At 37.9% G+C, this 23204-nt stretch overlaps 2 protein-coding genes across 4 annotated transcripts; both read left to right on the top strand.

Annotated features, from left to right (window-relative positions):
* The first annotated feature begins 3210 nt into the window (after positions 1-3210).
* LOC128208395 (TRIO and F-actin-binding protein-like) lies at positions 3211-5469 on the top strand. Its single transcript, XM_052911954.1, has 2 exons — positions 3211-3755; positions 4308-5469. The coding sequence occupies exons 1-2, from the start codon at positions 3211-3213 to the stop codon at positions 5467-5469; spliced, it is 1707 nt and encodes a 568-aa protein (XP_052767914.1).
* Positions 5470-7162: 1693 nt separating this feature from the next.
* LOC128208879 (metastasis-associated protein MTA3-like) lies at positions 7163-22869 on the top strand. 3 transcript variants are annotated; one of them, XM_052912551.1, is made up of 18 exons: positions 7163-7343; positions 7802-7869; positions 8066-8159; positions 8731-8942; positions 9237-9354; positions 10363-10465; positions 14449-14548; positions 14799-14987; positions 15358-15491; positions 16301-16386; positions 16861-16974; positions 17195-17298; positions 17495-17720; positions 17923-18117; positions 18339-18440; positions 19832-19902; positions 20686-20813; positions 21194-22869. In XM_052912551.1, exons 1-18 carry the CDS (start codon positions 7316-7318, stop codon positions 21303-21305), a joined length of 2184 nt encoding a protein of 727 aa, XP_052768511.1. In that variant the 5' UTR covers positions 7163-7315; the 3' UTR covers positions 21306-22869. The 3 variants fall into 3 exon arrangements, with proteins under 3 accessions (XP_052768511.1, XP_052768510.1, XP_052768512.1); XM_052912550.1 differs by having other exon boundaries at positions 16858-16974; XM_052912552.1 differs by having other exon boundaries at positions 7164-7343; positions 16858-16974; positions 17195-17289.
* Positions 22870-23204: the final 335 nt, after the last annotated feature.

The raw sequence follows: 23204 nt of genomic DNA, 5'->3' as shown, positions 1-23204 counted from the left end.
CCATAGAAAAATAGCTCGTTATTATGTTCTTGCGTGATGAAATAGCTGATAATTCACATGTTCCATGATATTAGCGCATGGTTCTGTTATTATCAAATATATTACATAAGAATAATTAAGGTGTTATTTAAACTTTTGAGATTACAAAATTGTCAAAGATTAGTCTTACAATTCCCATATAATAAGTTAGGGTTTCACGTGAGAGAGGAAATAGTAGTGGTGTTACAGATTGTGTGAACCTATCAATAAGAAATATCTCTTTTACTGTACGGCCCTTGTGCTTGAGCAAACAAAGGCCTCGCGCTTCAGTTAGGCCGAGGCCGCGTTCGCTTGATATTTTATGCATATTTTGTAAACTAGGCCCAGTTTATATATGACCTTGTCTAACACAAGTATAATAATTTCGTATGCGTGAAATATCGATTTGTGTTTTTGCTCTCCTGTGAAGACTGAACAGTTTTATGAGTGCAAAAAATAGCAGCGAGGGCAAGGTCGTGCAAATTCAACATTTTAAATTAAATCCTATTATAAAATAAAAAATAAATTAAAAAAATCGGGAATTCATGAAAGCATTGTTTTTATATACAATATTGTTTTCGTTGTATAAAAATAATTAACTTGTTAACCGTCTAATACAGCCAAAACTATTCCGATATTTAATACAATTTCGTATAGAAGTTTGATTGAATATTCTGAATTTATACGAAGATACTAGTATGAACTAATTTAAAAACAAATTAGTAAAATGGTACAAAATTTACTGATAACTTTTAGAGTACAGTGTGTGCATACCATAGTTGCAATACTGTTTTTATCTGGTTTGTATAGTTTAGACAGTCGGCTACCGCGTGACAGGATTTTTTTCACCGTTGCTGAATAACAATTACTCTTTGTGAGTCGTGACTACTGCAATACTGCTGAAACTACCGGTACCACCAGCACATCCAGTTGCAATAACAAACATAGTAGTAAAGTACTACCCTTCCCGTACTAACCACCCACCTACACACATACACACACACTACCACACATCTCTTTGCCTAATCCCGGTTCCACATCTTAAGTCCCGAGCACTCCTTTAAAAGTGCCTGAAAAACGCGTCCCACCCCTTGAGACCCGAGCAATCCTTTAAAAGCTCATGAATAACGTGTCCCACTGCCTGTTATCCGAGCACCCCTTTAAAGGCGCCTAAATACCGCGTTCAAGCGCTCGAGTTCCGATGAATCCTTTACAAGTGCCTGAATAATGAGTCCCGAACACTAATTTAAATGCCTCTGTATATCGCGTCCCACCCCTTGAGACCCGTGCACTTTTTTAACGGCCCCTGAAGAACGCGTTCCAACCCTTGAGACCCGAGCACCCCTTTAAAAGTCCCTGAATAACGCGTCCCATCCCGCGAGATCCGAGCACCCCTTTTTAAAGGCCCCTAATAACGCGTCCCACCTCCTTGAGTCCCGGCAATCCTTGGAAAGCGCCTAAGTAATGAGACCCGAGCACTACTTTAAAAGCCCCTGAATAATGCGTTCCACCTCTTGAGTCCCGAGCACTCCTTTAAAGGCCCCTGAATAACGCGTCCCACCTCTTGAGTCCAGAGCACTCCTTTAAAGGCGCCTGAAATAACGCGTCTCACCCCTTGAGTTTAGAGCACTCCTTTAAAGGCGCCTGAAATAACGCGTCCCACCCCTTGAGTCCGGAGCACTCCTTTAAAGGCCCCTGAATAACGCGTCCCACCTTTTGAGTCCGGAGCACTCCTTTAAAGGCGCCTGAAATAACGCGTCTCACCCCTTGAGTTTAGAGCACTCCTTTAAAGGCGCCTGAAATAACGCGTCCCACCCCTTGAGTCCGGAGCACTCCTTTAAAGGCCCCTGAATAACGCGTCCCACCCCTTGAGTCCGGAGCACTCCTTTAAAGGCGCCTGAATAACGCGTCCCACCCCTTGAGTCCGGAGCACTCCTTTAAAGGCGCCTGAATAACGCGTCCCACCCCTTGAGTCCGGAGCACTCCTTTAAAGGCGCCTGAATAACGCGTCCCACCCCTTGAGTCCGGAGCACTCCTTTAAAGGCGCCTGAATAACGCGTCCCACCCCTTGAGTCCGGAGCACTCCTTTAAAGGCGCCTGAATAACGCATCCCACCCCTTGAGTCCGGAGCACTCCTTTAAAGGCGCCTGAATAACGCTTTCTACCTCTTAAAAGTCCCGACACTATTAAAAAAGAACCCCCAAAAACGTCCCAAAATGAGGTTTTCGGCTACCACACTTCCACTCTCTGCACCCCCCCCCCCCTTTCATGATTGTTGTGGGAACTTCAAAATCTTGTAAGAAATGGATAAAACGTTTACAGGAAAGTTTTATGCACAGGCAGGACTGAGCTTCTCTTCATTGTCTTTATATATAGTGGTAACTTAAATAAAAGTTTAAACATTTTCTTGTCAGAACAGAGGACCTGTGTCAGACCATAAAGATGACCAAATCACATTTTTTGTGCACTAAGCACGTTTGTCTGGGAAGAAATTAATTGCAACACGTATAACTCATTTTAACGATTTAGTTTTACTACAGTTTTCTGTCTAAGCGTTATTGTTCAAACTTTTGGAACAAAACTAATTCTTTAGAATACTAGCGATGTCTAATTCATGTCGTTTTGTGTATGTCGTCTATGAGCAAAAGATACATTTTAAAGTACCACACCAATTGACAAGGAAATACATTTTGAATTTCGGTATTTACCTTACCGCTCTTCCTTCACGATCAAACTCATGCTTCCACTTCCCTGTCAAACACACGCTTCCCCTTACCGGCCAATCACATGCTACCCCTTCCCGGTCAAACACACGCTTCCCCTTCACGGTCAAGCAAATGTATTCCATTCTTGGTCAAAACGAATGCTTCCCTTTCCCGCTCAAACACACGCTACCCCTTCCCGGTCAAAAACACAATTTCCCTCCCCGGTCAAAAACACGCTTCCCCTTCCCGGTCAAAACACACGCTTCCCCTTCCCGGTCAAACTCAAGCTTCCCCTTACCGGTCAAACTCAAGCTTCCCCTTACCGGTCAAACTCAAACTTCCCCTCCCCGGTCTAAAACACGCTTCCCCTTCCCGGTCAAAACACACGCTTCCTCTTCCCTGTCAAACACACGCTTCCCCTTACCGGTCAAACTCAAGCTTCCCCTTCCCGGACTAAATACACGCTTCCCCTAACCGGTCAAAACACATGCTCCCCCTTCCCGGTAAAACTCACGCTTCCCCTTCCCAGTCAAACACACGCTACTCCTTCCCAGTCAAACTCACGCTTCCCCTTTCCAGTCAAACACACGCTTCCCCTTCCCAGTCAAACACACGCTTCTCCTTCCCAGTCAAACACACGCTACCCCTTCCCGGTCAAACACAAGCTTTCCCCTACCCGGCCAAATCGCACGCTTCCTTTACCCGGTCAAACACATTCTTCCCCATCCAGGTCAAACTCACGCTTCCCCATCCAGGTCAAACTCACGCTTCCCCTTCTCGGTCAAACTCACGCTTCTCCTTCCCAGTCAAACACACGCTACCCCTTCCCGGTCAAACACAAGCTTTCCCCTACCCGGCCAAATCACACGCTTCCTTTACCCGGTCAAACACATTCTTCCCCATCCAGGTCAAACTCACGCTTCCCCATCCAGGTCAAACTCACGCTTCCCCTTCTCGGTCAAACTCACGCTTCCCCTTCCCGGTCAAACTCACGCTTCCCCTTCGCGGTCAAACACACGCTTCCTTTTTTTGGTCATACACACGAACGTGTTGGCAACTTTCAATTATAGGCCTATTAGCTGCTTCGAAAAATAAGTTCGTTTTAACGTATCTCATTGAAAACACTCAAGGTGAAAAGTTTAGACAACATTATTTGGACAACATTATTTTTATAAATAATACAAAAGTAATGAAAAATTAAGTTAGAAAATAAAATTATACGACCGGGAATAGAATTTGAACTTAAGCGGACGAAGACCACGTGCAATATTTATTTTTTTTATTTTACCTTTATTTTATTTTTTGTGTTGGAATGAGTCAAACTTTGCGAAAGCCCGCGTTATTAGACTGCTGGTAAAAGATCAGATCGCTTTTTAGAATATTTTCGTTCGAAAATTGATGTTCAGCCTCAAGGCGTGACGAATTTAACAAATTAAAGCTGGGTAAGGAGAAGCTGTCATGTAGTAAGTAGGGTTATGAGAAGCTTTCCTGTAGTTAGTATGGTAATGCGACGCTTTCCTGTAGTGAGAAGGATTATGAGAAGCTTTCCCGTAATGAGCGGGGTTATTAGAAGCTTTCTTGTAGTGAGAAGGTTTCAAGTAGAGAGCAGGGTAATGGGACGCTTTCCCGTAGTGAGCGGGGTTATGAGAAGCTTTCACATAGTGAGCAGGGTAATGAGACGTTTTCATGTAGTGAGCAGGGTTATGAGAAGCTTTCATGTAGTGAGCAGGGTAATGAGAAGCTTTCATGTAGTGAGCAGGGATATGAGAAACTTTCATGTAGTGAGCAGGGTAAAGAGAAGTTTCCATGTAGTGAGCAGGGTAATGATAAGCTTTCATGTAGTGAGCAGGGTAATGAGAAGCTTTCATGTAGTGAGCAGGATAATGAGAAGCTTTCCTGTAGTGAGCAGGGTAAAGAGAAGTGTTCATGTAGTGAGCATGGTAATGAGAAGCTTTCATATAGTGAGCAGGGTTATGAGAAGCTTTCATGTAGTGAGCAGGGTAATGAGAAGCTTCCATGTAGTGAGCAGGGTAATGAGAAGCTTCCTTGTAGTGAGCAGGGTAATGAGAAGCTTTCATATAGTGAGCAGGGTAATGAGAAGCTTTCCTGTAGTGAGCAGGGTAATGAGAAGCTTTCATGTAGTGAGAAGGGTAATGAGAAGCTTTCATGTAGTGAGAAGGGTAATGAGAAGCTTTCATGTAGTGAGCAGGGTAATGAGAGGCGTTCATATAGTGAGCAGGGTAATGAAAAGCTTTCATGTAGTGAGCAGGGTAATGAGAAGCTTCCTTGTAGTGAGCAGGGTAATGAGAAGCTTTCATATAGTGAGCAGGGTAATGAGAATCTTTCATGTAGTGAGCAGGGTAATGAGAAGCTTTCATGTAGTGAGCAGGGTAATGAGAAGCTTTCATGTAGTGAGAAGGGTAATGAGAAGCTTTCATGTAGTGAGAAGGGTAATGAGAAGCTTTCATATAGTGAGCAGGGTAATGAGAAGCTTTCATGTAGTGAGAAGGGTAATGAGAAGCTTTCATGTAGTGAGCAGGGTAATGAGAAGCTTTCATGTAGTGAGAAGGGTAATGAGAAGCTTTCATGTAGTGAGAAGGGTAATGAGAAGCTTTCATGTAGTGAGCAGGGTAATGAGAAGCTTCCATATAGTGAGCAGGGTAATGAGAAGCTTTCATGTAGTAAGCAGGGTAATGAGAAGATTTCATATAGTGAGCAGGGTTATCAGAAGCAGTGTAGTGGGTAGGGTAATGAGGAGCTATCGTACCTATTACAACCAGCATATATTGTATTAATTTGTAAAAATAAACCATATATTGACAAGAAAAGTGACTTTGGCTTTGAACAGAAGTTGAGAAATTTGGCTAAAAAAATCCTGGATGCTCGTTGGCCAATTACGTTCAAGATCAAGGCCACGGGAGTAATACAAACGTATTCAAAATAATCGGTACTTGTAAAACGTGCATCACATCGAGCCGACGTGCAGAGTGCATGTTCCGGCCACATCTCTCGATATCAAAGTCAAATTCAATGTCATTTGTTTTCGTATCTACTCCATAATGTGTGATTGAAGGATCCCATAATACGAGTAGTTTAGCCAATCGATCCGTCGCGCAGAGCGCCTGTTCCGGACACATACCTTTGAGGCCAAGATCAAACTTACGAGTCAATGTCATGCCCACAGTTGGGCGTCAAAGGTCGTTTTTTGTATCCTCTCCATATAGTTCCCGACGGCTTGGGTTTTGACTTCGGTTTCACCCAACAAGTTACTTATCTATTATTACCTTTTTTTGCATCACAAAAATGATGAATATGTGATCCTCTACATGACCATTAATTGTGTTTTCATTGCCGAGATTAACTGTCCTTACGCATGAGGCCAAATAAAAGTTCTCTGTTGGATTCGGTACCAAACAGACCTTTATCAAGGTGTATCTACTTTTGTAGAAAATTTAAAATATAAAATGGTCAAATTTTAACATTTTCCCTAAAATGCACATTCTAATAGAAAAAAAAATCACACCCTTAACAATTTCTAGTCCGAAATGATGCTTTTTGCGCGTCACGGTTTGCGTCGAGTGCGCCCCCCCCCCCCTTAATCCGCCAGTGAAAGGGTATCATTTAAACACATTAAATGTAAATAGTATATATATATATACATTATCATATGGGCCGCATACCTTTTAAACCCTAATTTGTAGTAAAAGTCTACATTACGAATTAGTGTGCAGAACTTGCCGCGTGGGACCGTTGAAGTGTCTGACACGTGCCACATATCCCACTCTTCGCGTGCCGCCGACGGAGGAGGGACCTCTCATCGCTGGCATATGGACAAAGTCTAAAACTTTTCAACTTAATTTTTACAAGATTCCCCAAGTTCTTCAGATTCCCCTGTTGATGTCTTGCATAATGTTTCCATTCGAAACTGACATAAGAAGTTATCCACAATAATTGTTTGGATTTATGCTTTTACGTTTCCCTCTATTTTAGGTATAGAAATCTACTCTTGGTATTTTTTACTTGAAATAGCTTCTTCATTCAAATTAGATTTTTTGTTGTACCTTCATTTCAGTGTGTAGTGGCTTTAATGTCTTCTCCGCCATTTGACTCGATCAATCATCTATGTACTATTTTCAATCATTAAAAACTATATTTATAAGAAGTTAACATACTTATCAATAAAATCGATCTGTCGGTAAATGTTTAGTTTAAGTGACTAATTGACTATAAATGATTCCTATTTCTAGAAATTCCAAGATTTCTCCAATGTGGGTGACTTTTATGTCGGATGACCTACATATTGTTGCAGACGACAATCAGGCCTAACGATAGACACCCTACATGCCTATTCTTCAGACACAGTCATCACCAAAGTGTGTATTGAAATCAAAAACTGAACGCTGCCGAAGGACGGATGACGTCATGTGTGAAAAGCGGAGGAAGACATTAGGCCGATAGAAATGGCGACTCCGTGAAATGTCGTGAGGGGTGACTGAAATGGACATCACCCAAAAAGTGATATTTGTACTTTTCTGTAAACTTTTGTGATTATTTATTTATTTGGAGTACGTGAAATTATTCCCTGTTCAAAAATGGCGGCAAATATGTATAGAGTTGGTGGTAAGCATTGATTTTCGATTTAGCGTGAGAAAGTCTGAGAATGGTCCTCATTGTTGATTTTTATGCGGAAGGATATTCTTTAAAAATAAAGTTTTTAAGAGAACTGAATAGTATCATTTATCTAGCTTCTGGACCTTCATTTGTTACGTTAGGTTCTTTTATTCCATTGTACGAAAAAAGCTTCTTTACCTGAACTTGCTTTAAGTTTTAACTTGTTAGCCGGTTCTTGTAGGACGTTATTCGGTCGAGTATTTTTGGGAGAAAACCCATCTTTTTTGAAATTTCTTTATTTAAACAAATTTTGTTTTCTCGATGTTTTGTATGCCGATGGCAAACTATTATATATTAAATGTGCGTTTACATAAAATGTCACTGCCTTCAACTTTTTACGTTAAACTACCTTTTATTGGGAACTATTTGCCTATTATTTTTTAAAACAAAGCCATTTTCGGTTTCAGACTATGTCTTCTTCGAAACAGCATCAACGGCACCATACCAGATCAGAAGAATAGAAGAACTAAACAAGGTATCATCAATCATTTTAGCTGGTTTTAAAAGGGTTTTCTGGTTATTTATTCTATTTTGATACAATGTTTCGTTTCCACGCTTGATTGGGCTCCCAAGGGGAAATCCATTATTAAAATAGATTGATATCAAGGTATTGATTGCTCACATTGGTTGTATGTTTAATAAGACAGTCATGCAGGGATTTTTTTTTTCAGACACCAAATGGCAATGTTGAAGCCAAAGTCATGTGTTTTTACAGAAGAAGGGATATTTCAAGTTCCCTTACATTACTTGCTGATAAACATCAAAGTGAGTGACAGTATGCGGATGCACCCAAGGTGGCTGTTGTCCACTTTGTATCAAACTTAGGTCCTTATGCCCTGAGATGCACCTGCATGTTTCTTTAATAGGGAATTAAGATGAAAATGTCTGGATATTTTGTACAAATGACTTAATGTATGGAAATAGGTTGAAAATAGTCCCTACATAGTAAATTCTGATTGGTTGTGAGAACTTCATTCATGAGCTCTTACTACAAAGTTTACTACAATCATCTGAATAGCAGAAGGCAGCCCTTTTATATCATGGATCATTGTGTATTTATGGAACAATTTCGTTTTTCCTTTTTAATAAATACATAAGTTAAAATGCTGTCATGATAATAGTTTTCGAACGTAGTTTGCATATGCAGTGATAATGTATTGGAAGTTTCTTTTTTGTTGAATGTTTAACTAACATTCAATTCTAAACCTTAGAGATTGGGGTTTTGTTTAAATTTAATTTCAAATAAAAAAATCTTCGAAATAAATTTGAAAACTTGTGGAGTTATGGTACAACTATGAAGATAAAAACTCATCATGCATGGAACACTTCTGTTTAGTGACAGCAGTGGGTGATGGCAATGTGGATGAGGAAGGGGAAAAGGAAGAGACAGACCAGGAGGTCTCTGACAAACAACGACACCAGCTGAAACACCGCGAGCTCTTCCTCTCGCGCCAGGTTGAAACCCTGCCTGCCACTCATATACGGGGGAAATGTGCCGTCACCCTTCTCAATGAGACGGAGGCACTTACTTCCTACTTGGATAGGGAGGTTGGTTATTTTGATACCTTCATTCAGTTAATTGTTGCAAAATATCAATTTATTGTAATTAAATAGACTGAGTAAAGTATTTTAACTATGCTAATACTTTTATTTCTATCAAAAGGGTTAGGTTCTATTTTTGAAAGAGAACATTAATTACTGAACAGAAAGAAATTGAAGGAAAATGTATGATAGACACTTTGTCTTATGATTGCATCTTTATTACATGTAAGGAAAGATTGGATATCAGACCATTACTATATTTCAGAAAAAGTTTATATAATTCTACTTCCTTCATTTTAGGACACATTTTTCTACTCCCTGGTGTATGACCCTCAACAGAAGACATTACTAGCTGACAAGGGGGAGATCAGGGTGGGGTCAAAATACCAGTGTGATATACAACCTCTACTTCAGGAAGGTTGGTGGTGTGGTTGTTAGTTTAGAACAGGGATTGTTAAAGCTACGAGTTTCTGTGTTAAAAAGCACTTTAAGGTGAATATTTAACGTTAATATTTGTCAGAATCATCCTGATCTGAAGAAATGATCATTACTTTTTGTGTTAAATGCTCATGTCTTCTTTGTCAATGGAATCGCCAAACAGATTTGAATTTTATCATTCAGAAACCATTTACAACAGTTTTTTAGTGGTTTGGGCATGCTTCTTGGCGTCAAACACAAAGAAACTTCTTTTTTTGTGTTGCTAATCTTTTAATTCGGAAGCTGAGCTTTGCCCGGCTTATGCTAAATTTATGATTGAGTAAAAGTAAGAATAAACAGTAACTTGTACATAAATTGAAGATGAACCTTAATTTCAATTTTGTCATATATACATGTAATAAAGCCAATGATGGTTCACTTTAACATCACTGGGCGTTGAGATGGGCAGATCTATGTTTTTCTTACTTCTTGGACATCCGTACAGCTTCATTATTTGTCGACACTTGCTTAACTCGCTATGTACTAGTGTTGGGAATCGGTTCCAATTTTACAATCGATAATCAGTTCCACTCAAGTAACCGATTATCGATAGTACAATCGGTTTTTCAAAATACTAGATAAAACCTGAAGTGAAGTTTTATTCATGCACATTATTAAACTCTTGATCATTATATGCATACACGTTATGTCTATGATTGAAGTAATTAAGTGTTTATAAAAAAATATTTCATTTTTACTTGCTCATTGTGGCTTTCATCTGCCATTTTGTTAAAGATAACGTCTGAACACTTACTTATATTTTTCATTATTTTTTTTTAGATGATCGATTATAACCAAATACAATCGATTGTCGCCAATTTCAGGCCCAACCAATCGATTTTCGATTATAATCGATCATCGGAACATCACTACTATGTACTGTCTAACTTTCTTGTTCAGAACAGTGCAGTTAACATCGCAAATTAAAATCACTTCAAATATATTTCAGGAGAGACTGATGGTCGAAATGTGGAGGAGTTGGAAGAGCTGATCTGGGATCCAGAATGTAAACTTGCCGACCGACAGATAGATCAGTTTCTAGTCATTGCACGGTAAACAACGATTAATTATTAATCTTGAATCAACATGTTGTCACCTAAGTGCAGGAACTTAATATCTGCTTCTATTTCTATATGCAGTTATTGAGTTGTTGCACTAAGGTGACGATGTATAGTTTTTGGGCAGTTCATCAGCTTCTCAGGCTTAACTCGTGGAAGTTTATTGGTGCCTTACCTGTTTCACTTGAGTGAACTCTTGGTTAGCTGTCTAGCTGTCTGTCCCTTTGTCTATCCATTCTGAAAAACTGGAAGCTGCAATTACTTAAGGAGTTTGCAACTATGTATGCGTAAAGGAGATTATGTACATCATATAACTATTTTTTGTCAGATAAAGAATGTGCTCGCTCTAGCAAAGGAATCATGAAAATACCACTTTTTTACTGGATCTTGGCATCAGAGCTCAGGGATGTGATTTGTCTGTAGTTAACCGGACTTGTGCAGATCTGAGGGTTCCAGGACCAGGAATTGGTTCTATTAAGATCAATTTACGATTGTTATGTGAACAACTTTAATATCAAATGAAAGATGGCTGCTTAACCGTTGTAAAATCAATCAAAACACTATGAACTGAATGAGTTATATCTCTTGACACGCACAGTATTTTATAATGCAAATGAAAATAAGGACTGTATGGTGTTTCTAGCAGAGATGGCTACGAGTACCAGAATACTCTGTAGATCGTCTGAGAACTTTAAATACTAATTCAATACTGCCAACAAGACACAATGTACGGACCTCTAATCCCCGCCACATATATTATTGACCCTATCAAAATTAAGGACAGTTGTGATAGTGTTACATCTCCCACATAATTTCATTTTTTACCAACTAGAGACTTTTCACTGACCAATACACGTTGACACACAAGTTATGAACATAGTTTGGTTAATGGGCTTATTTTGCTACGGTCATCAATATTGATTGGTTGATGTCTTTGATTGAGAATTATCCATATTAATGAAGTAAACAAATATATTACAATATGGAGAAAATTCACTCTGAAATAATATTAAATAGAGTCAAATCAATATTTTACTTCAAACGGACAACCGACAGCAAGATGTGTAAATGTACGCTGTGTGGTGTAGAGTTAACCTTTAATGCACTATAAGCATGCTCAACCATCTGTGGTTGAATCTGAAACAACTCCAAGGAAGCAGCCAGAAGATCCCCAGCCAAAGATGACCCCTTTGTTTTAAAGACAAAAGCTTCTGTCAAGCATGATTTTTACACAGTTTATTATCAGTGAGTGTTGCTCATTTGCTGATTCCACGCCTAACGATAGATTTCATGATGTGATTAGTTTTTGACATGTATATAATGTATTATTTTGTGTGGGCTATATTTGGTCATGGGTATTCTCTATATGTTTATAGTTAAAACTTCAAAAATCTTCTCCTCTGAACTTACTTGGACTAGAGCTTAGATATTTGGCATGATTCATCGTCTAGTGGACCTCTACAAAGCTTGTTTAAATTATGGCCTTGGGGTCAAAATTGGCCCCACCCCGGGGGGTCATGGGTTTTCTCTATATGTTTATAGTGAAAACTTCAAAAATCTTCTCCTTTGAACTTACTTGGACTAGAGCTTAGATATTTGGCATGATTCATCGTCTAGTGGACCTCTACAAAGATTGTTCAAATTATGGCCTAAGGGTCAAAATTGGCCCCACCCCGGGGGTCATGGGTATACTTGATATGTTTATAGTTAAAATTTCAAAAATCTTCTCCTCTTAACTTACTTGGACTAGAGCTTAGATATTTGGCATGATTCATCGTCTAGTGGACCTCTACAAAGTTTGTTCAAATTATGGCCCTGGGGTCAAAATTGGCCCCGCCCCGGGGGGTCATGGGTATTCTCTATATGTTTTTAGTTAAAACTTCAAAAATCTTCTCCTCTGAACTTACTTGGACTAGAGCTTAGATATTTGGCATGATTCATCGTCTAGTGGACCTTTACAAAGATTGTTCTAATTATGGCCTTGGGGTCAAAATTGGCCCCGCCCGGGGGGTCATGGGTTTTCTCTATATGTTTATAGTGAAAACTTCAAAAATCTTCTCCTTTGAACTTACTTGGACTAGAGCTTAGATATTTGGCATGATTCATCGTCTAGTGGACCTCTACAAAGATTGTTCAATTATGGCCCTGGGGTCAAAATTGGCCCCACCCCGGGGGGTCATGGGTATACTTGATATGTTTATAGTTAAAACTTCAAAAATCTTCTCCTCTTAACTTACTTGGACTAGAGCTTAGATATTTGGCATGATTCATCTTCTAGTGGACCTTTACAAAGATTGTTCAAATTATGGCCCTGGGGTCAAAATTGGCCCCGCCCCTGGGTGGTCATGGGTTTTCTCTATATGTTTATAGTAAAAAAAATCAAAAATCTCCTCTGAACTTATGTTGCTTAGAGCTTAGATATTTGGCATGATTCATCGTCTAGTGGACCTCTACAAAGATTGTTCAAATTATGGCCTTGGGGTCAAAATTGGCCCCGCCCCGGGGGGTTAGGGTATTCTCTATATGTTTATAGTTAAAACTTCAAAAATCTTCTCCTCTGAACTTACTTGGACTAGAGCTTAGATATTTGGCATGATTCATCGTCTAGTGGACCTCTACAAAGATTGTTCAAATTATGGCCTTGGGGTCAAAATTGGCCCCGCCCCCTTGGGGGGTCATGGGTTTTCTCTATATGTTTATAGTGAAAACTTCAAAAATCATCTCCTCTGAACTTACGTTGCTTAGAGCTTAGATATTTGGCATGATTCATCGTCTAGTGGAACTCTACAAAGTTTGTTCAAATTATGGCCCTGGGGTCAAAATTGGCCACACCCCGGGGCTGATGGGTTTTCTCTATATGTGTTATAGTGAAAACTTAAAAAATCTTCTCCGAACTCACAAAGACAAGTAACGTCTTAATTTAAACTGGATAACATATTTAGTACACATACCAATTTTCAATATGGGCCACATACAACAATTAATAACAAATATACATATATAGATAGACACGTAAAATCAAGTAGTGACAAGAGCTTAGATATTTGGCATGATATATCATCTAGTTGACTTGTACCAATATTGTTCAATCTTTGGCCCTGGGGTCAAAAAATGGGCGGTCATGGGTTTCCTTATATATGTATATGATGAAAACTTAAAAAATCTTCTTCTCCGAAACCAAAAGGCGAAGGCCTTAGATATTTGGTATGAAGCATTGTTTATCGGACCACTATTAAGATTGTTCAAACTTTAGCCCTGGGGTCAAAATTGGCCACGCCCCGTGTTCATAGGCTTAGGTTTTCAATATTTGTATATAATGGAAGAATGTGCAATATATGACAGGTGAGCGATTCAGGGCCATTTGGCCCTCTTGTTAATATTTCTGATGTAGTACACTTTAGTTGCCTCTTATTTTAGGAGGAAAAACATTGATTGAAATGGTCAATATTACGATGACCCACATATAGCTTTAAGGGTACATGAAAATGTCACTATGAAAAACCAATTCACATTTTTCCTAGTACTTGATCAGATGATTATCGGAATACTCAAGAACCGATTTTACTTCTTGTTGCAATCCCTTGATTTTAGTCAATTAAGTTCTACGTATAGGATCAAGCCTGTTGTTTACTTTAGTGTTCGTTAAATAAAAAAAAATACATGCATGTTTGCAATTCAATGTACCACTTAACAAAGCTCTTATACTTGAAATGAAACCAAGGTGTACAATATGCATAATTAATATTACATACTGCGACAGAACTCCTAATGAAATATCACCCTATTTGAGGGCACAATCCCTTTGAAAGCCTTCCAAAAATATTGCATGTGACATCAGACAAGATATTCCCCTGGGCTAATGTCAAAATCCCCTGCTTTGCTGAACTAAATCCTTGGAGCAGGTTTCAAGAAATATAGTATGTATGCACAATGACTTGCCAGAAGTTAATTAAATATGTTTAAACTCTTATATGCAGGTCTGTGGGTACATTTGCCCGAGCCCTGGATTGCACGAGCACTGTTCGCCAACCCAGCCTTCACATGAGCTCTGCAGCAGCCAGCAGGGATATCACATTGGTGAGTGCCTCACTGACATTAGACACAGGAGGATGCTGTAGTTAGACGGATACAACTTGTCATATTTGAATTCTTGCAGGGCTGTATACTCAACCAGCATCTTGTTGATGTCTCTTGACTGGATAAAAATGCTTGATTTAGCGTGAAAAACAACACAAATTATAATGGCTTTAACTGTAATCCAAATACTCTTGACATAAAATTATCATTTATTGACAAATAATTAAAACAATGTAACAATGTATTCCAGTTCAATGCCATGCATACATTACATGGGAGTAGTTATGACATTGGTAAGGCTATCGGCAGCCTGGTGCCGCCAGGAGGGCCAGTCCTTTGTCGGGACGAGATGGAAGAATGGTCAGCCTCGGAAGCAAACCTGTTTGAAGAGGCTTTGGACAAATATGGAAAAGACTTCATTGATATTAGGCAAGACTTTGTAAGTATACAACCTTTGTATTGCATTCGGTCAACAGAAAAGATAAAGCTCGTTTTCAGTTGCTGGTCTTTCCTGCTTAACAGTTACATGTTTTGGTTATAATACAAAACTGGAGTCGTTTTAGCGACAGCAAAAGTATGTAGGATAGGCATATGAACTTATGGTTTACTCTTCTATATTGTTTAAACAGAAATATATATTGTGTAAGGGAAAAGACTCTTAATTCATATTGATTGAGGTTGCATTCTTGTTACTGAACTTGGAATTAAAATAACGTAACGCCTAATGTTATGGTCAAAGGGAAACAAATCTTAAATCATTTGTTTCCTGTTACCATTTGAGCTGACTCTTTATACATGTTATTTTTCAGTTGCCCTGGAAATCCTTAAAGAGTATTATAGAATATTACTACATGTGGAAGACAACAGATCGCTACGTTCAGCAGAAAAGGATCAAGGCCGCGGAGGCAGAGAGTAAACTGAAACAGGTCTACATTCCCAACTAGTAAGTTAATTACATTTCTCATAAAATTAGGACTTCAAACTTCAGACTATTGCACAGTTGTAAAGATTTGCATACATAACGGTATGAAGTACCTTGAAATTAATATAAATGACGTTGTCTTTGGAAACAATTTCAAAAGGGGTCTTAGCCACTTTACTCTGCTTTTGGCATGAATTCATCATGCTTTAACAGACCCTTGGCTCTGAATTGACTATTATTAGCTGTTAGAACTCCTGTGAAATCAATCACACCTTTAAATAAAAAAAAAAGCCAGAACCATTTTTTTTCTCCAATTTGAGTTGAAGAATTATTTCAGAGGGAAATTGGGACACCTTTCCAAAAATGTTGGGGGAAAAGACTGAGACTTGATTGTCTTGTAAAATTATTTTGAATAACTGCTGTGTTCCTGTCCGTGAACATAAAGCCTTCAATTAGGGTTTAGGGAGTGTTGCACCCTGCCCTTTTTAGGTAGCTCCCCTTCTGCCTTCTTATAATTGAATGCTTTAGGTAATCAGTTATTTCTATTGTTCATGATTAAAAATACATACAACATGAATATATCTGGCTGTTGAATCTCATAACTACTTCAAACACATTTCTTACATTTGTTGACAATTTTATAATGTTTATGTTCTTCACAGCCTGATACAATGTGCTGTTTTCACTCTTAGCACCCTGTATCTTTTCTGCAGCACCCAGCCTTTTTTAAAAACTGGTTGTTACCCTACTTCAGTGCTGTATAGTGATATCAGTTTGTCATACATTATAAGGAACATACTAAAATAAGTTGTTTTTTTCTTTCTTTTCAGTAACAAGCCAAACCCGGCAGCAATCAATGGCAAGATGAATGGCATAGATGGGCAGGTCTCCGGCAGGGCCTGTGAAAGCTGCTATGGTCAGTTTATAGCCTTATATAGAATATCATTATTATTTGCAACTTTGTTTAACTTTCTTGATGTTGTTGTCATTTTACAAAAGTTGTCTATCCTTAACATGTATGTGGATTAGGCTGGTTCTTCTAAGTTATGCTATTAATGTGTTTAATGTTACTGTGTCAATTTCTAGAAAATTATCTTAAGCAAACATTTGAAAGCTTTTATGTCAGTTTTATACATACTGAACTTGTATCCAGTGTATTATATGATATTAACATGTAAATTTTGCTTACAATTTAAGTTTAAAATGAGTTCTAAAATGCCCTTAAAATGGCACAGAATGCAATAAATGAAGCACACATTTTCAAATAAAGTTCAGGCTTCATGCCCTCCCCCTTCTTCTCAACCAAGAGTTTGAAGATACACATACTTCTGATTATTTCTCTGGCCATTGCCCTGAGGAATTGATATGAAACATGATTTTTTTACAGCAGCCCATTCAAGTCAGTGGTATGCGTGGGGTCCAACACACATGCAATGCCGCCTGTGTTCATCATGCTGGATCTACTGGAAGAAATATGGAGGACTGAAAATGCCAACCAGACTGGGTGAGTTTCCCATCTGTCTGACAATATTTTAAAGGTATACAGATATAGATAGGATTTGAACATGACTATTATTGTCATCAGTGAACTGATATGATACTAAAAAGTGACCTCTGTGTACTTTGTCTCTCTGTCCCATTTCAACTTACGTTTTTGTCAAAAGTCATTATATTATTTATGTAATGCATTTAGTATGCTGCAATTATCCCCTTTGTAAATTTAGATGGTGAGCGGCCTGCCCCAGCCCAGAGGCAGGAGAGAGTGGCCCAGAACAATTTGTTGCGTATTCACAGGTGCACCATAACTGGCTGTGGGAAGGTAGGCATTGTAAGAATCCACTGCTACTCTTACAATGACAGATACTTAAGTAGGATTTTATTCCATAAACTACCAGGTGGTTTCATATTTCATATGAACCTAATATACTTCTTCCCATTGGTTTTTGATAAATATTATTTTGAAATTAGTTGAACAGTCTGAGTAATATAAAATCTGAAACATGTTCCTAATAAACATATTGCAGGAGTTCCGTTCTAAGCAGCAACTTGCCCGTCATTTGGCTACAGCCCATGGGCTGGCTATTCGGGCGGGCAGCCCGCGGCCGGTGATGAAGACACGAGCAGCATTCTGTCTTGTGACCACTTCCCTCACCAGAATCTCACGCTACTTATGCAAGGACCTTCTACGTCCCAGGCACGCATCCCGATGTCCCTTCATACCCATCAACATCGCTGTTATCAAACAGGAATGTGAGTGCAGCTTTGTTGCTTGTTTATGCTATTAGAAATATCTTTTAAGCTTTAATGTATAAAAATAATATGTGTAAACATTATGAAATTGTTGACAGCATCACAGGTTGTTCCATACTGTACAATGTTTGTGAATTATAATTTGGAAGCAAACTAGCATTAACATTTATGAATATGACATCTTTTACAAATATATTTGCAGGTCAGGATAGACTTACAGAGAAGGGAGGTGACTACAAGCTGCCCAAGCATCTAACAGCACGGACTCGTATACAGCCTGTGGTGGGGAGGTTAGGTATTGACGTGAATCAGGAAAAGCCAGCCATACTGGAGCGGCCGGACGGACCTGCCAAACAGCCAGACAAGCTCATGTTTCCACCTCTCTCTCCTTCTAAACGTGAGTGTACCCTGCTGCTGTTTTTACTGATTGAAAACCCTACTGACTGCAACATTTGTTTGGTTTAGTGATTTTAAATAGACTTTGACAGATTAATTTTTTTTGTCATACACTAATGGAAATGAAGAAAAAGAAGTGTGGTGTTTGAGAAGTATTGTGTATTATTTAAACACAGTTTTTGTTAAAGTAAATTACTATCACTCCTGTTTCTTGTATTACAGAAAAGCCTCTAGATGTTGTGAACAAGTCTCCAGTCTCTGGTCCTTCCATCATGAAGAAGCGTGGCTACGAGCACAGCAATGGCATCGACAGTGGAGAATTAGGTGTGCACACTTTTTACATAGCCTCACCAGAAGTCATTTACCATTGTTATATGTTATTCCTTGAATTCTCTTTAAAATCAACAGTAAACTGCAGGGGGCAACAATTTCAACTGTCTCTCCTGCTCAGTTGCACTGTTGCTCGCTGACATCATTAACAGTACAATAAGGCGAAGATTGATATTATTAAATTAAAACGTGGCAATCTTTGATAATGTTTGGTATCATAAAATAAGTTCTTCAGAAATGCTAAAAGATTTATTGTGGTCTACTATATTTTCATAAGGTAGAAATATGCGCATTTCTTTTAAATTTAACTCCGTATCCTTCATAAGAACCCTTTTTTAAGACAATTATTCATCCTTTTTGGAATATTAACACAATATTATTAATTGTGGTAAAACTGATTTGGGAGTAAGAATGCATCTTTAAGGTGATAAAGCGCTTTGTTAACAGTGTTCCCCCGTACACTGTCACCCTTTAGGAAGTGAAGCATATAGCTGTATTATAACTAACTGTGTTGTAATTCTACCTTGTCACTTATCACTTGGAATCTTTACTTTAAAACTCCATGTTTAAGGGAATCATTTATGTAAAATTCACTCACTTTGTATGATGATATCGAGTGTGGCAAATCATTAGGCCTAAAAAAAAAATACATTTGGTTCGGGTTACCCGACCTTACATACGGAATAGGCGCCGACCCTACGGTTTTTATTGTCGGTTTGAAAAAAAAATATGAAAAAATAAAAAATAAAAATCGTTTTTTTTTTAATTGATTTTCAATATGTAGTTTAAACCTTAAATGCTTATACAGAAGATAGCTTTAACACCATTCTCCAATGATGAAAATGATATTCTTATATAAAGCCTAATTATATAAAGCCTAATAAAAAAAATATATAAAAAAAGCCTACCTACCCTACCTATTTTTGAGAAGGATGTAACCCTAACCAAACAATTTAGGCCTTAGGATTGTTAAAAGTAAGATACTGAAAGCTTGAACAAATGTTTATATATTCTTAAATATTGTCTTTTAAGTCCACGATTTTGATTAGCTTTAGTAACGTGATTCAACAAAAGGCTAAAAGGTTAAGTTATTGTTATGTTTTCGTATGAGTCCTTGTGGGCCTGAGGTTTTGTTGTCAGTTTTCAAGATGCATTACCGGGGAAAATAACTTTTGGTGCCAAAACATGAGCGAATCCTTGTAAAGGGTAGCTCGAGTTCAGCTTGTAAGGTGAAAAAAATGACTTAACTAATTTTGACTTAAAGTGTTTAAAAGAAGATTAACATGAGTGTGCTGATGATTGGTATGGTAAATGGTTCTATGGATGTAGTGTAAGTTATTCCGATAATCCAACATTTGATGAACAAAATCCATGTACATTTACAGGCCCCGCAGCAAAGAGACCCAACATGGGTTTGTTACGTCAGCAGGCCAACCTGGCTCTCAGACAGCAGATGGTGAGTGATCATTATTCAAAAATTATGTGCAAGGTCTGGGTTGTGCTTTTACTCTTTGAATTGTTAAATTATTTATTTGATAGTTGTTAACATATCTTTTATAAGAGTGAAGGACCTGTATGAATTTGCATATCATAAAATAAAATATGCAAAAGGAACTTTACAGTTATGTGCTTTAATTGCATATGTTAAAGAAATCAAGTACATAAAACATTATTTAAATTTAAAAAAATGGAAAATCAGAAATGTGTGTTCAGTTAGGGTAATATTTTTGAATTTGTTATATTGAAATTTACAACACCCCCACTGTGCATCAAGAAAAGCCTTTACAATAAGGTGTGTTATATTAAAACACATATTGTGGACAAAATGTGATGCAGGGGGTGGGGGTGGTACTTAAAATCCTAAAACCTGGTGGCCATGCTTTAATATCTCTAATCAATTGAATAAACCCAATAACTGAGTAAATGACAAACCAGATTTAATACAGTAATCAAAACAGTGAGAATCAATACCTGCTTCATAGTATACATGACTGACCACTGTTCTATATGGAGAATGGTTATTTTTAGGATATGTTGTAGTGTTCTTTGGCTTTGAATATTTCAATTTATGCTGATATGTGACTTATTTCATAGACTTAAATATGGCTATGAAAGGTTAAAAAAATCATAAGGCTATTCGATTTACAACCGACTCTTTTAAGATACACCCAATTAACATTAGTATGATGTGTGCTTCTTAACCTTTTCTATCACCCATTTTAATTTTTTCTTATTTCAGCGGCCAAATATACTAGGTCAGCATATAAATGGGCGTGGTAAGATGCTTCCCAAGGGTCTTAGAATCCCCATGATCAGCTGGATAGATGCCCCGGACGATGTGTACTTCATCTCCACCAGCGCTACAAAGTAAGTTGGATGAGTCTTATTTTACACATGTCATGTCTGTTCTTGTTGTTGAGTGTACAAGGAAATGGCCCTTGTCCGCTGTCTTACAGAAAATTAATTAATCTGTTTTGGAATCTGCATAAGAGTTTAATTTCCTCATGTTACAGCAGTAGTCTTTTCTGATCAATTTCCACTCCAGTGCTAAAAGATATAAAAACAAATCTCAAATTTAAATGTAAAATAAATTCATAAATTTGTTTTGAATTTTTTTAACTTTTCATTTTTCAATGCGAATAAGTCAGATGTTGGATAATTAAAAAAAAATCAATGTGTTAATGTTTTAGATATAAGCAATTTAATGAATTATTATACTGTAACCTGTATAAATATCATGTTTGCAGGAAGATAAGAAAACAGCTACAGGGTAACGAGTTCCGGCGAACAGCCCGTAATCCGTGGAGAATTGTGCGAGTAAAACCACAGCTAGGGGAGGATGTGGTAGTATTGGAGTGAACCATTAGACATCGTGCTTCTCTGTTGTGAAAGTTGGAACTTTTGGTGCCGAAAACACATACCTCACCCAGTGTGCAGGTCATTATTGAACATACTGTTGGTTTACTGTTGTCCACGGGAGCAAGACTGGGGACCGAAGGACTTTCTACCGTTCATCTTGAAAACAAATCAACATTTGAATAAGTTTGTGTTGCAAACTTGACGAGCATACTGAATCGAAGGAAAAAAAGTTGACAGTGTTTGAAAGTATCTCTGTATGGAGCCATATCTCTTATGGTTGTGGGCTTTCTTCTACAAAGCAGGTCTTGTACATATTTATGTTTTGATGTCAATTGTACACTTCTTTGATTACAAACTGTATAATCAATAAGAGTTTAAATACACTAAAAGGTCAACAATAATTTAACTTCATTTAAGTCTCGGTGTTAAACCACAGTCAATGAATTCATGTCGTCTAGTAGATGGCAAACTGTTTCAAATTTACTGTTATTTTCTTATTAAGGAATGTCAATTCTTTAAGAATGTTAACACATTTAACCCATGCTCATTGTTAACATTATTTGATTATGCAATGTTGGTTGTTTCTTTGTTGTTGACAAAAACCTCATGTGCCAATATGTGTTGTACACATGTTGTGGAAAATCATACTTAATACTTGTACCGAATACTTGCAAACTAACAGGTATTAAGAATTACTGGTATTCAAGAAAAAAACAAGAAAAATGGCCTCATTTTTACACATTAACTTTGAATGCAATTTGCTACTCTGTAAAATTTATCCATTGACTCTGTTAAAAATGCAATGTAAATATTCAGTGTTGTTTTCCAAGACTTGTGTAGTGTTTGACAAATCCATTGCTGGTGGGCTACCAAAACTTGTAATTGTAGCTTACTTATAAACCAATACTTAGTGTACAAAGCTGGAACATGTACTGTTTTCACTTAATCACACAAACGACCATGTCACCATATCTGATCAATTAGGTTATGTTTTCTTTTCAGAATGAAATTTTAAGTTGATCAGATTTGCCATATCTTCATTAATCCAAGCTAAGACGACACATCTGCACTGTTAACTATTTATATGCATGCAGGTTAACTTGCCAGACTGGTTTTCATGGATAGCTGAGCTGTCACAGTTACTGTACACCTTGCTCATTCCTTGTAGGTCTGTCTCCATTGGAGGGGTTGGGGCTCTCGTCTCCATCGGAGGGTGTGGGGTTCTCATGCTGTCAATTGCCCGAGACCTATACCTGTTACTGTTAGTTTTGCTGTTTTCTACGATCCCCACTTGTGTAACTCATTATCGCATCACCATCACAAAAGTCTGTCAATATTCCCCATTCCATTCACATTTCATAATTTTTGTCTTGCACCAGTGACAGCAGGAGAGCCCCGATCATTCATTCACTATTTATTCATTCTGATGTCTCATTGTAAAAGATACAGCGTAATAATAAACTATGTTTCTGAATAAATTCATGTTTTGTTTACTGTGTTTTAAGATAAGATTTAAGATTTCTCTTTCCATGACATGTTCAATATATAAAAAAGGAGAAAATTATCCGTGGAATTTTGTTCAATTATTAAGCTGAATACTGAGATAATCTCTAAGGAGCCCTGGTCCTTTTGCACTTTTGCCCCACCATATTGCAAATATTTAGGGAAACTTGGTCACTTATGCATTGTCATTTATATATAACCCTGACAAAGTCGCGGGGTTATATAGGGAGTTCCCCTGTGGTTGTCGGTCAATACGTTGCAATTTTCCTAGTCACGATGGAATTTAATTTAACTTCATACGGTGATAGAATATAATGAGAGGAAGTGCAGTGTACAAGAACAATAACTTTATTTGAGCTAATTACGGAGTTATTGCTCTTTGTTACCTTTTCTTGT

This window comes from Mya arenaria, chromosome 11 (assembly GCF_026914265.1).
Source record: "Mya arenaria isolate MELC-2E11 chromosome 11, ASM2691426v1".
Classification (NCBI taxonomy): Eukaryota; Metazoa; Mollusca; class Bivalvia; order Myida; family Myidae; genus Mya; species Mya arenaria.
The sequence above is the reverse complement of the archived record's forward strand: the minus strand, read 5'-3'. Positions and strand labels throughout refer to the sequence as shown.